The sequence below is a fragment of the Galleria mellonella genome, unplaced genomic scaffold (assembly GCF_026898425.1).
Source record: "Galleria mellonella isolate WM207_F2 unplaced genomic scaffold, CSIRO_AGI_GalMel_v1 utg132, whole genome shotgun sequence".
Lineage (NCBI taxonomy): Eukaryota > Metazoa > Arthropoda > Insecta > Lepidoptera > Pyralidae > Galleria > Galleria mellonella.
Window position 1 is genome coordinate 6,268,927 of NW_026441989.1, and position 14,858 is coordinate 6,283,784.

Sequence of the window (14,858 nt, forward strand, 5' to 3'; positions counted from 1 at the left end):
ACTATCATTTGCTATTTTTCTCAATTCATAACAGGCTAGTAGATAGTAGATAACTTCTGTATACCTATAATGCCTTTGTTTATAAAGCAACATAATATTAAGTATCGTAGGACGATTTAAATAGGAACAATTTGTAACTTCTTTTAATTTTTTTTTTTCAATTTAATAATGTTAATATATCTGTAGTTACTTTTGATAATTTTGCATACGATCCGAAATCATGAGCTTTATGTCTATATATTATTAACTTAACCTTTGATTTTTCTGAAATCTAAAATGTGTTCATTTTCTATACACCTCGAGATTGTGGTAAATAAGAATGAGAGGGAGGTTATTAGAAAAATTGCTAGGATTGTCATTTTTGTAAAGTAAATAAGTCTTGTACGTAAGTAGTATAATATAAGGTAACTAGATACTCTTATATTAGGCATTAAATCTATGTAAACCAGTTTGGTGTCATTATTTTAGTAACAGCGTACAAAATGAAAAAGTAACTAAAAAAATTATTTCACAGAATTTGAAATATAAGCAACTGAAAACGGCAAACAAGCTGACGATCCATCTGATGGAAAGTGACAGTAGTACCATGGACATAATATCATGCTTCGTCCATAATACCCTCCATGTAATCCCATTACTGAGGTCCAAGGTGTTATGCCTCTGTACTCTGTAAATCATTGCCATATCCCACCCTTCAAACCGAAACATAGTCATACAAATACAACTGCTTCAAGGTAGAAACATGAATAGGACAGAAGTACCCAAATATTTGACTTTTGTACATTCTCATTCTGATAAATGTAAAAATCTATTTAACATTTAAGTACAAATGTTTGTTAAGATATCATTTGTATCGTATGCATGGTAAATATGAAGAAAGGCCTTAATGTTTTTCCACATTTTTACAATTCACCCCACGAATTCTATTAACTCTATTATATGGTACTGTATGTCTGTGTACTATTCTGAATTAGGTCAACCTTTTTTAGTTGATCTCGAACTTGTTTTAAGTGAATTAAAAAAAAATTAACAGCAAATATTGACTAATTCTCGGCTATCATAATTATTTGCTGCTATAAGAAATTAATCAACTTTAGTGGGGTCGATTCTGAGACATCATTCTTTTTAAATCTGTCTTAAATTAAAATTTCTATTTGATATCACAACGAAATTTTTATTCTAAGAACCAATCTGAATTAAATTTATAATAAATTTAAGTAAACATTATTACGAATTTAGTTTATGACAGTTCATAAATGGAATTTCGCAAATTTATTAAATTTAGGTTAAGAAATAATTTTTGAAAAGTGGTGCCTCAGAATCGAGCCATTGTCTCCATTACTTTATGGTTGAACATTATGTTGGCTTGTTTATGGAGACTAAAAAATAAAAAATAAAAAAAACCGTTACCTTCTAGAAATTTGAATAGGTCTGTTTATTGGTGGCCGTTAACTGTGCCTGTAGTGAAATCAAGAACCAAGAACCAACTCTATATAAAAAGCAAGACCAAGATTATTGAAATCAAAACAGCCGTACATTGTTGCCGTTGTGCTTAGTTGTTGACTATACAGAGAAAATTAATAATTTTACGAAGACATGGATATTCACGTACGGCGGTTCAGATCGGTATGTTGCTAATAAATATATGTTAAAAATTATTTCGAGGAGATATCATTGAAATATTATTTTCGTAGTCTAAAAACACTTGTAATTTCTATTATATATTTTAAGGCTCAGGTTGCCAACCAAGAGAACGGGCATTTTAATAAGACTAAAACTACCATGGTCTTACCAAGCAAGCGGCAAGATAGTGTTCGTGGTGTTTTGGGAGAACTGGATCACAATGTCCAAGCTCAGCGTGAGAATAATAAAGGGAAAGTGGCTATTACTGCTGCTGAATTTGAGAAAAAAGCTATTGTAAACCGTTGTCAAACTCGGTGAGTAATAATTTTGAAACCTACCTCCTAGTTTAACAAAATGTTGATATTATTTCATTTATTTAATAGTACGTCAATTTTAAGTTGTTTCATATTTACAAACAATTATGTATTATTACCATATTTTATATATAAAAAAAGAATAATGTTATAACATAATGAAATTTCATTGACATTATTTTTTTAATTAATAATAATTAATAAAATCAATTTTTTAAATATGTTTTATATAATTTCTATTATTTCTTTATTTTTTTCTATTCTTTATGGCTATAAAAAATCTAATGCCACAGACTTAGTGGAAGTTTGTAAGTAGAATAAAAATTAATCAATTGTACATTTATGCTATACGAGGTTTGTCCGGAAAGTACGTATAAAAGTTTTTTAAAAATTTTATTTTACAATTATTCAGGTAAATCAATTTTATCCCCTTCAAAGTACTCCCCCTGTGACATAATGCACTTGTGCCAACGCCGTTTCCACTGTGAGAAGGCTCCTTGAAAGTCCTCTGGTTGTAGGTTTCTCAGCTGCCCCGTCGTAGCTTTTTTTATCTCATTTATGTCCCCCAAATGCCGCCCCCGAAGTACCAATTTGGTTTTTGGGAACAAGAAGAAGTCACACGGGGCCAAATCCGGCGAATAGGGGGGTGTTCGGTCACCGTAATGGAATTTTTACTCAAAAACTCACGGACAACAAGAGAGGTGTGGGCAGGGGCATTGTCGTGGTGAAGAATCCAACGCCCCTCTCGCGCCAATTCTGGACGAACTCGTGCCACACGAGCTTTGAGGCGTCTGAGCACATCGACGTAGAATTTTCCATCAACTGTCTGGCCTGGAGGGACGAATTCTTGATGGACAATCCCCCGAACATCGAAAAAAACAATCAACATTGTCTTGACATTTGAGCGGGATTTTCTTGATTTTTTTGTTCGTGGTTCCCCGGATGTCTTCCACTCTTTGCTTTGGGATTTTAATTCGACATCAAATTCGTAGAACCAAGACTCATCTCCAGTGATGACTCGGTTCAAAAAGTCACCATTCTCTTCGGCTTCCAACCAGTCCTCACAGCAAGCAACTCTTCGTGATTTTTGATCCGACGGGGTTTCGTTAAGAGGTAACTTCACAGATGGCGTGAAAAGCCAGTTCGCACCGCACGGCGGTCAGACCAGAACTGAAGCATTGTTAGGGACATAAGGAAGGGGTCCTGCGCTTACCTGGCCTCCCCACTCCTCTTTCTCGCATTCCAGAACACTTTTATACGAACTTTCCGGACAGACCTCGTATATTATGTTAGGTTTAAATCTTTACTTATTAATCCAGGTTTAGTTTGGTTATTAACAAGTTTTTTTTGTACTATCTAAGACTGTATAATTTTATTCATAGCATATTTTTTGAGTTATGAAAATTTATTTATTCTTTAGTGACCATATTTATAAAAATTATTGTCAAGATGTAAAGGTCCAAATGTGGAAATAATTATTTCAGAATATTTTGATAGACTTTTGTAATATTGCTGCAGTAATTACAGTCATGTGCAGTCGAAAGTGGATACTGGACTTGTAAGCAAGAATATGTCAGTACAGCAGCCATCAAAACCAGTACTACGCCGTGAGGAGAGCACTGCTTCCCTTGCTGCTAGAGCTGTTGCTCGAACCAGGGTGTGTTAATCCTACTAATTTTATAAATGTGGTAGTTTGTTTGTTACTCAGTCATACTTAAACAACTGAATGAATTTGAATGAAATTTGGGACACAAGTAGGATATATCTAAACACCTAGGATACTTTATATCCAGATTCATGAGGGCAAAGCCAGGAAATCATAGTGTTAAATGAATGAATAATGGTTACTTTTAATTTTTTTAATATAGTATACCACATTAATATAGTTTGGTGGATATTAACATAAGTTATTAAACTATTTATTTACCTCATGTTGACAATCAGTCAGGCTTTGTAAACACAAATTGTAAAGACCATAAAAGTCTTTAAAGAGAGCCAGGTGGGCTGTGTCTTTTTTTTTTTTTAGGGTAAACATGGTGTGGTACCCCGCCAGTACTAACGGGATGCGCTGGCGGAGCACCAGTGAAGGGTGATAGATGAGAATGGAAACAGGCCAGTTAGCCCATCATGATGTATTCATCAGGAATTAACCATGATAGTTTTCAGGGAAAACCACGAGGAGGTTGACCTGGTTGGGTATATTGCTAGCAATGGGATTCTTAGTCTCCATTACTAATAATCCCTTTCCCCCTGAGTGGGCTGTGTCTACCTCAGGAACTAAGTAATGCTTTCTTAGCTGGGAGCAAACAGAGCACCAGAGGGAGATTTTGTACAAAAGTCGATTGTTTGGGTACCTCTGTCCAATTCGTGTTTCTACCGTGAAGCAGTTGTGTTTGCATGGCTGTGTTTCGATTTGAAGGGTGGGATATGGTGTGAATTTACAGGGTACAGTGGAATAACATCTGAGTCCTCAGGAATGCAACCCATGGGGGGTATCATGGCCGAAACAGTATACTCTGTTATGTCCATGGTACTGCTCATGTCTATAGCCGACAGTTACCACTTTCCATCAGGTGGGCCGTCAGCTTGTTTGCCATTCTATGTTGTATAAAAAAAAAAGTTTATATGAGTCTTTGATTGGGCTACATCTTTTCTGGAATTAAAAATGAGTGAATGGTTTGCACAAGGCCATAAGATAATAATTATAAATTAGAAATAACTTACCAGTCATTATTTATATAATAATGTAATAACATATGTAGTAATATAGACTGAAACTAAACATTAATAAGACTGTACACTTAACAATCATTTATAGTATTATATTGATTATTTTCACCTTCTAAAGGACATGGTATGATGGCAATAGGTTTTTTTAATATTATTGTCATATGAATAACGCTACAATTAATATAATTAATATCTGATGAATTCCATGTTTCAGGCTGTATTGAAAGAAACTGCTGATAATCAAACTGAACACAGGGATGTCAATATTTTAATACAAGCAAAGAAATCTACACAAATTACTAAACGGAATACAAAGCTACCAATATTGAAAGAGAACAATAAAGAAACAAAAGCTTTAAAACCTGTTCTTAAAGAATCAACAGACTCACTGGGGAAACTTAAATTGGTTGAGACCACTACATATAAAGAGAAGAGCACTGCAACAATTAATCATAGCAATGGACAGACAAAAGAAACACTCTTTGAGAAGAATACCTTTCATTGCCACACACCAAAACTTCCTGATGACATTGAAGATATTGATGCTAGTGATAATAATAGCCCTCTTCTTATGTCCATTTATATCAAAGACATTTACAATTATTTGATAGAACTTGAAGAGAAGTACCCAATTGAACCTGACCATTTAAAATTTCAGGTATTTGCTTTTGCCATATTTACAATTAAATTTGTACATAGAGTATATAGTATAAGTGATTGCAAAAATTATGAAGGTATTACTAGGTATGTAGGTATTTTGTAAATTAAAACAGTACTATTTTTAATTTGTAGTATGTATTATGCTTAGAATTTATATTATAGGGTTTAAAATAATATATAACTAATTTATATAAATAGGTTGAAGAGCAATATATTAATTTCTTTTCCTATACATATTTGTATTGTAAATATGCTTCTAGATCTATAAATTATTAGCAGATTTTTATAATAAATTTTTAAAATCTTTATTTATTGAGCTTACAACCATTTTATCCCCAAATAAGATCAATTATTTTGATAAGAATTAGAATAAAATACTAGTGTGATTTGGAGTGCAATATATATTATCAATTATAAAATCTATTCAAATCGCCTGAATATTCTATTTAGGCCTCAATATATATCTAATTTTTAGTAACGACGATCAGCATTTTTGTGGCTTCATCAATATTTAATGTCCTTTTTTTTATAAACTAAAAAGGAAAAATTAGATTTTTTGTTTATAATGATGCACTGGGGATACCCATTATAGGGGTCGTACCAGTATTCCTCCTTCTACTTCGAAGATAAGGTGAAGCTGGCATCCAAAAAACTCGGTGTGCTTAATAGAGGGAAGCATTATTTCACACCGGATTAGCTATTTATGTTCTACAAATCGCAAATCCAGCCCCACATGGAGTATTGCTGTCACTTATGGGTAGGAGCATCTAAATACCAGCTTGAACCCTTTGACTCGTTGCAACAACGTGCTATGTCTTGAGAATTGTCCGTGATCCCAGGCTTACAAACGGTATCGAACCCTTAGAAGTCAGAAGTCTTAGGAGAGATTTTGCCTTACTCTGCGTGTTCTACCGCTTGTACAACGGATTGTGTTCATAGGATGTATAATATGATGCCCACTGCCATTTTCTACCATCGTACGGCTCACCATCGACAGGGAGTTCATCCTCATGTCCTACAGCCTAAATGGTCGCGTACAGCGCGGTTTCAGAGATGATTTCTCCCACGAACACTAAGGTATGGAATGAACTCCCTGCCGAACTTTTCCCAAAAGACTACAGCACAGGTTTCTTCAATGGGGGGGGGGGGGTGTAGAGGTTTCATCAGGGTCGACAACGCACGCGTAATACCTCTAGTATTGCAGGTGTTCATAGGCTATGGTAACCATTTACCATCAGGTGAGCCGTATGCTTGATTGTCATCTCAGTGGTATAAAAAAAAACTAAAATAAATATCCAATTTAAAAAATTCACCCATAGAAAGCTACATAATCTACATAATTTAATAAAAGAATCTTGTGAAGCCATGGTCAGTTACTAGTGAGTAATAATTGTATACTCTTAATCATTGATTATTTCAGATTGTTCTCACTGGTAAAATGAGAGCGACCTTAATAGACTGGCTGGTGGAGGTTCAACGTCAGTTCTCACTGGTATTAGAGACACTGCACTTAACTGTTGGAATAATTGATCGATATTTACAGGTAAATACTGTTTATATGTATAAATATTATTTCCATTGATTTTCTGACTATGAGTAGATCATCTCACATAGATGGTAATCAGGTAAAATTAGAAGTGTTATCATGTAATATTAATATAGTTTATATAGAAAGTGGTAATTATCTCCTATATACATGGACAGTACTATGGTCATAACAGAGTATACTGTTTCGCCCATGATATGCATTGCCATTCCTGAGGACTCGGGTGTTATTCCTCTGTACCCTGTAAATTCACTGCAAAATCCCACTGTTCAAACCAAAATACAGCCATATGAACACAACTGTTTCACAGTAGAAACATGAATGGGCAGAGGTGCTCAAGCAAACGACTTTTGTACAGTCTCCCTCTAGTGAATTGTATTTCTTTAAATTTTACTCTAATGTAATAATTAAGAAATTGCAAACATTTTTCAATATAACTGGCAAAGAACTAAAAACACCAGTTTGTATCAATTTTGTGATTAATTTCAGGTTGTTGTTGGTTGTATTTCTTAACTTCTGTTTCTTTTGTATTTTTGTTGCTAAGCAATTGCTTAGCAACAAAAATAAAAATTTAGACATTAGCATAATTATGCTAATGTCTAAATTTTGGATTTTGCAAGCATAAAACTTTAATAAAAGCTAGATTAAATGAAAAATAAGAAAAAATATAATAAATCCACCCCAGTTGCCTGCTCTCAGTTAGCCACAACCTAGAGTTGCCAGGTGAATATAGGTATAATAGTTTAAGTAAATTTTGTATTGTACATTGGCGGCGTAAGGCATATGTGCCGTGAGCAACCACCCACTGCCTCGCGGTCTGAGATGGAATTCTACTTTTTTTTTTACCAAAAGAGTTTTATATTTTTTTATATGAAAGTATCAGCCTGTCTGAGGGTAAATGGTCCTTGTAGCATATGAATTAATTAGTATTTGTATCACTAAAGGGAGACAGACCCTTTGGTGCAAACTGTTACTGTACCTTGTTTATATTCAATTTAGGTTTTGTCCCGGTACTGTGTTCGGATTGAACAATGGTATATGGCGACGAAATTAGTGTGTATGGAGATACAAAACCTTATTTTTTTGTGATATTTAGCATAGCAAACAAGCTAATTGTCCACTTGATGGAAAGTGATAACTGTCTTTAAAAAACATGAACGGCATCATGTATATTACAGAATTACGTTGTGTTGTCTTCAGAGCCATCAACATAACAATAGATTGATACCATGGGCTCAGTGGTCCCGGCATAGAATAGACCATCCCTTGCTTTCCCGTTGTTTTCGTAAGAGGCGACTAAGGGAACTTAATCCTCGAGGGATGGGCAGCAGATGAGCAGTTGGCCTATTTGCCATTGCGTTGGTCATAGTACAATCATTTGTAGTTATGAATGTTTTTGTTTGTGTTGGTCTAGACTAGTGTTTCCCAACCTTTTTTGTGACATTCCCCACTTGAACATTTCTAAAATTTTTATGCCCCCATATATAATTTTTCCCGACAAAGTTTATTTGGCGACTCTAATCGCCCAGTTGATATTTTGGTAACGTCAACGAAATTATATGTAATAAATATTTATAGCATTTTTTTAATTTACCACTTTTTGTTAAATTCGATAATATTGATAATATTATAAATATAAAAAAAAAATACACCAATATCTACTCATAGCATTGCATTTAAATGGCCCGGAGCAAGAGGGTTAAAATCGCTCCCCCTTAACTATCAAATTGCCCCCCTGTAGAGCGTGGGTCCCACGTTGGGAAACACCGGTCTACACGTTTTTGAAAAGAAAACAATGGAAATATGACTAGGTCTCTTAGTACTAGTACCCATAATACAAGCTTTGTTTAGTAAGGGACTAGGCCTATGTAATACATACGAGTACAATAATATTTACAAGTTACTTAAAACAATTAATATATTTTTAGTTAGTGCCAAACATCCAGCGCGACCAGTTGCAGCTAGTTGGCATCACAGCAATGTTTATCGCTAGCAAATATGAAGAGATCTATGCACCGGATGTTGGAGACTTTGTATACGTAACAGACAATGCTTACAGCAAATCTGATGTGTTCAAATGCGAGAGGGATATTATGTCCAAACTAAAATTCTGTTTAGCCAGACCTATTCCACTTAGCTTTCTAAGGAGGTAAGAGCAATAAATACCATTAATTCGTTTTTATTTCGTAACTTTAAATATGAACTATGTTAATAAAGCTTAAGATTTTTTTAAAGTTAATGTATGTACATAATAATAGGTCTTCAATTATCAGCAATATCCATTATTATTCCATAAACATGAGAAATTATTATAATAGATATTTCTGTTATTATATATTGTTATTATTAGAAGAATTTTCAATTTGACTGCATTTTTTGTATGCATGTTATGTGCTATCTTTTTTAGCATTTCTTCATTGTTCCTTTAGTCATCTTTTATGACATTTTCACAATCTTATTCCATCAACAAAAAAAAAAAAAATATTTTTATGGAATTTGCTGAATTTGCTCAAGTTTGCTGGAAGAGAATTGTAACAAGTTAAGCTCGCCTGTTGTTAATTTTTTATACAAAATAAATTATATGTAATCTTTGTGTACAATAATGTATAAATTATAATAATAATTAATATATTTTACAGATTTGTGAAGGCAGCTCATGGGACATCGAAAAACCATCACTTGGCCAAATATTTTGTAGACTTATGCCTTGTGGAGTATTCAATGGCTCATTATAGGCCTTCAGAGCTCGCTGCCGCAGCCATTTGCCTTTCTCTCTATTTGTTATCAACCAAAGAGCTTGATGAGGTGTGGACCCCTACAATGGTTTATTATTCTACTTACTCACTCAGCCACATTAAACCAATAATTAGAAAAATAGCAAAGGTTGTAATTAATGTTGAGAATTCTAAGTTTAAGGCCGTATATAATAAGTATTTGGACGCAACGTTAGCTAAGGTATCAATGTTGCCGCAGCTAAAAGGTGAAGCAATTCATGAATTAGCTAAATTACCGTTAGATTCCAGTGATTCATAATGTTAAAGTTGTTATTAAAATGTGTTGACTTGTAACACACAATATATTGTATTTTATGTTTTATTGTATCCATGGACTGAATTTTGTATAAGATTTGTTTTAGCTACCTGTTTTGTTTAATTAAGATATTAGTTTTAATTTAGATATAGTTTTATTGTATTTATGTGATATTGATTGTGTATCTATGTATTGTATTCGGGATTGACGTTATTATAATTTAAAAAATAGTTCTATCTTTGTATGTATTATTATATTAGTTGATATGGGAGCTTTGTAAATCTCGTTTACATATACATAAATTTGTTATTTTGTATTAGAATTAATATTGTACTTTAATCCAAAACATGGTCTGGATTGTATCAACTACAACGAATGATTTAATTATTGCTAAATATTTCAGATAGGTATTTTTTTTTATCAATTATTGTAGAATTATGAATATTCTAACGCTTATATGTTTATTTAAATGTGACTGATAAGAACTAATATTCTAAAGCTACAATTTTCAGCTGTTTTGTTTGTAAATTTTAATATTATTTAATTAATGAAGACCAATAAATATATGATTGACGAATTCTCTATGTGAATTTTTTTAGATAAGATGTACATAATGTTTGTAACTTTGAAAGTATTCTGATTAATTGTACTTTTGATAAAACATGATACCTAATGTATTGAAAATAAAATCTGGATTGACAACATTAATGCCTTTATAAATCATTTAAGCCTTTTACTACTACGACTGAGAGTGGACGTCCTATAATGTTAAGAGTTCCCAGATTGCTTTCTTTATACAAATAATGTATTAAAATTTTGTTACAGAGTTTCGTTCATGCAAATATGAAACTGTAATTTCATAACAAATAAAATCATTTTTAGTTTTGAATTTATATACGTTTTTTTTTGGGGGAGTTTCTTTTTGATCCCATATTAATAATGTCATATTATTGGAAGTAGTTCTTTTTTCGAGTAATATTTAAAATTATGGATAACATAAGTGAGTAACTATGTAAGAATTTAATCTTGAAACTAAGACTACATGAATAGACAAGTCGTGTTGAATTTTTTTTTTTTATTTCTTTAGGAACAGATCTACTCGTTCTTATTGACACACCAACCATTTTCTAATTATATAGATAATTACAATATTCAAGATAACCCTTTGGATGGCTCAAAAATGTTTTACTCAAAAATTTCTTTAAAGTTCTTATCTTCGATTCCCGTCAGTAGGAAATGAGTGCAAAGATTTTCCGCATTAATCCCACATTGATCCGATGTCTTTTGACGCCGCGGAAGAGGCACTGAATTGACAGGTCTCATTAAAGTTGGACAGTTTTTAATGGTGAAGTAAAAGATAGAGAGGAGTGATCGCTTCGACTTTGCAGTATTTAGTAGATTCGAATTGTAACTCAATCTCGTTTTTCCCGTGAACATTTAAAACCTCAATAAAAATTTCTACTTACCGGATTATTTGTAATTATTATTTACTAGTTTTTACCTGCAACTTTCTATACGTAGTTTTTGAACCAATAAATTAGACCATTCCCAGAGGGCGTATCAAGATAAAATATACAACGAATTCTAAGTTTCAGGAATAAAACTCTGAAACCGTATCTAATTTTGTGCAGTGTTTGGGTAACGCTGGAATAAGAATATTTTGTACTTGTTTAATACACATATGCTAGTAGCAGATGCCCATTCATAGGCTACACTCTCAGATAAATATTACTATTCAACTAGCTGTATCCCGCAACTTTGACCGGGTTAACCAGTATGATGCATCCTATGTACTATGTTAAGATATAACCTGTCCGCGTATCAAATTTCATTTAAATTCTTTTAGTAGTTTTTGCGTAAAAGAGTAACACGTCTATCCACTCATTCTTACAAACCCGCATTGAACAAAACAAGTGATGATGAAGCGAGGATATTCATAGAACTAAAATTATTTAAATTATTTTTATAGGTACAGTTGGGTCAGTTCAGCTTATCGTGATAAATTCATAAGGAATTAACCCTTATAGTTAGCAAAGAGTAGATGGAGGTTAACCTTACAGAGTATATTTCTAACAATGAAGATTATTAACACCTACTGAAATAAAAATAAATCTCCTCCCCTACGATGAAGAGGCTGTAATGATGATGATGGTAGTCGATGGTACACGTTTATACATTTGGCTGTTTTCATTGTTGTGTAATAAACATCTTTGATTTTCACGAGATAGATAGATATTTAATTATATGATTTAAATAGGGATTAACTTGTTTTAATTACGTTTTTAGAGAAGTGATAATGTAAAAGTTAATTAAACCGGAGTGAAACCCGTTTAATAATTATATATTATTTGTACTTTACCAAACTTAATTAATGTTGAAAGATGGCAGGCCGGAGTGTGTTTGTTATCTTTCAATAGATGACCAATTATTATTAGAAACATAGCATTTTATATGTATACAGAAGGCCATTTACTATTTAATCTAATCAATTTATGACTTTATTTTACTAAGAGAAATTTCTCAAAAGGTAGTTATGTACCTATCTATACTTTTTTTGATTCAATTTTATAAACAAGGTAATAACTTTTTTGAGTTACATATACATGTCTTATAAGTAAATACCTATAGGATTATTAGTAATACGGACTACTATCTCTCATTGGTAGCGACATACTCTGTTAGGTCGACCTCCACATGGTCCCCTCTGGAAACTATCGTGCTGAATTTCAAGTGTATTCACCACGATGAGCTGGATGGCTGATTGACCTGCCTTTTCATTCTCAACTATCATCTCTTATTGGTGCTCCGCCAGCGTTAGTCCATTGTGATGAATACACTTGGAATTCATCACGATGGTTTCCAGGAGGGACCACGGGTAGGTCGACCTGTTAGGGTATATTGTTAGCAATGAGACTGATAATCCGCATTACTAAAAATCCCTTTCCACTTCAATCCTTCAGTTAGGAATGGCAACGGTGACAAAAACAAAAGAGGTGTGTTATAAATGTTGCCTAGCTATTTTTACCCAAAAAAAAAAAAATGTGAGCACATCATAATACACGCATGCATATTGGTTCGATTATTGGACACTCTCTCGGTACCCGGTTCAACATTTTCCATGGTTTTCCCTCTCGCCGCAAATTCGAGGAATTTATTAACGCTTGGCGGTTAGCCGAACAGTTTTTGCTCATTTTTTCTCGTGACCGGACTTCTGCAGCAGTATAACAAAGAATCTGCTTGGTTTTTAGCTGTTTCCTGTTAGGAATTTTGGTATAAATATTTGTAGTTAAGATTATATTGAATTCATCTGTTAATATTTATAATCTGCAATATAAAATTTTGTAAAAATAAACTTGGTGTTTATTACTCAATCAGGCCCAATGGATTAATATTTAGGACAAATTTTATTTTAATTCAGCTAGTTTATATTATTAGTTTATAATATTCATTCATTTACAAATGAATTTGCTTGTTTGTTTATCTCGACGCTTAACAGCTCAACTAATTTATTATGGAATTTGGCTTTCATAAAGAATTTGGGATGAAGTAGGACATAGACTTTTAAGTTTTAAGTTTGTAATTTGTGACTGCTGATGAATATGTTTTTTTATACCACTTAGAATAGCAAATAATGTAATGACCCGATGACAAGAAGTACCTGTGATCTTTTATTAATAGTTGTCACACTTGTTTGAGCCGATCACGAAGTTATTACTTAATTTTATATATGTATTATTTAATATTTACCATAGCAAGCAATCATTTTTAAAGTTTATACCGATTTTATCTCTGAAATCCACAACAATTATTAACAATGAAACTCTTTGTATCAATCAAATAAAGGCCTCTATGCAGTAGCTGCAGTTTCTTTTTTCAGAAAACCTTATATTATAATAATATACTGTGACCCAATAAACAGTGCAGTTATCTAGTTCGCCGCGGTTGTTAATGCAATAGCAGCTCCATGTTGTTGCATTTTTGCAACAAGCGAGCTGCAATGTATGCACATAGTCGCTGTAATGCAGCGAAAGCCTGTCTCGTAAATATTTCCCGCACGCAATTTACAGCTTTGGGAATCCTCTTAACGGAATACTGGGGCAGTTAGTGAGGCCAGGATATTTATAATTTTAATGGCACTAGCCATTGTTTTGTGGGTTATTATTATATTATCTGTCACTAGTCGGTAGTGTTCTGTATTTTTATTTCTATGCATGAGTAGCTGCTGATTGTGTTAAAAGAGCATAGAGAATGCTAGTTTCTACTAAAAGAATAGTGAATTCCCACGACACTACAATGAGATTTTAATACATAAAATAATGAATATACCTAGTACTTAACGAAAAAAAAAAAGAATTAGCTACAATATTTATTTATAAACATACGTTTGCTTTCCATTCTTTTGAGGCTTGATAAGATTACGGAAGATTAGGTAATAATAAAATTGTGCTGACGAAAACCAGAAAGGTATTGAAAATAATGGTTGTTCAGAATGTTCTGTTTATGCCTATCTCACAATAAACCAAATCTATGAGTTTACAACAAAGGGAGACTGTATAGCTATAAACGTTGTTTGCATAGATAGCTTTATTTACTTTTTTGCCAACTTGCTTTGATAGTTATGTTTTAGATAAAAATTAATTACGAAAATACAATACTTCAATCATTAATATTAAAGAATGGTTTGCATGTCATTTGCTATAAGATTTTATCGCTTTTCACCTGAGTACTCAGGAATGGCAATGCATGGGGGGTATCATGGGCGAAACAGTATGATCTGTTTTGTCCATGGCACTGCTCCTGTCTATAGGCGACGGTTGCCATTTTCCACCAGGTGGGCCGTCAGTTTGCTTGCCATTCTAAGTTGCATAAAAAATACGATAAATTCAGATATTAGTTTAAATATTAGTAAATATTATTCACAGAATAGGCTTTGTTAATTAATTTATAGGATTGAG

General features: G+C 32.9%; 1 protein-coding gene across 2 annotated transcripts; it reads left to right on the forward strand.

Moving 5' to 3' along the window:
* The first annotated feature begins 1,222 nt into the window (after nucleotides 1-1,222).
* On the forward strand, nucleotides 1,223-10,617 carry LOC113518339 (G2/mitotic-specific cyclin-B2-like). Of its 2 annotated transcripts, none has more exons than XM_031913297.2 (7): nucleotides 1,223-1,626; nucleotides 1,732-1,937; nucleotides 3,465-3,594; nucleotides 4,882-5,325; nucleotides 6,748-6,870; nucleotides 8,802-9,022; nucleotides 9,513-10,617. In XM_031913297.2, exons 1-7 carry the CDS (start codon nucleotides 1,597-1,599, stop codon nucleotides 9,904-9,906), a joined length of 1,548 nt encoding a protein of 515 aa, XP_031769157.2. In that variant the 5' UTR covers nucleotides 1,223-1,596; the 3' UTR covers nucleotides 9,907-10,617. The 2 variants fall into 2 exon arrangements, with proteins under 2 accessions (XP_031769157.2, XP_026759014.2); XM_026903213.3 differs by having other exon boundaries at nucleotides 1,232-1,626; nucleotides 3,456-3,594; nucleotides 9,513-10,616.
* The last annotated feature ends 4,241 nt before the right edge of the window (nucleotides 10,618-14,858 follow it).

Excerpts from the sequence above, each read along its gene's own strand:
- LOC113518339 (XM_026903213.3), top strand. The coding sequence starts at position 1,597 with ATGGATATTCACGTACGGCGGTTCAGATCG. Across the intron at positions 1,627-1,731 it reads ACGTACGGCGGTTCAGATCG|GCTCAGGTTGCCAACCAAGA; the intron begins GTATGTTGCTAA and ends ATATATTTTAAG. Across the intron at positions 6,871-8,801 it reads TAATTGATCGATATTTACAG|TTAGTGCCAAACATCCAGCG; the intron begins GTAAATACTGTT and ends ATATATTTTTAG.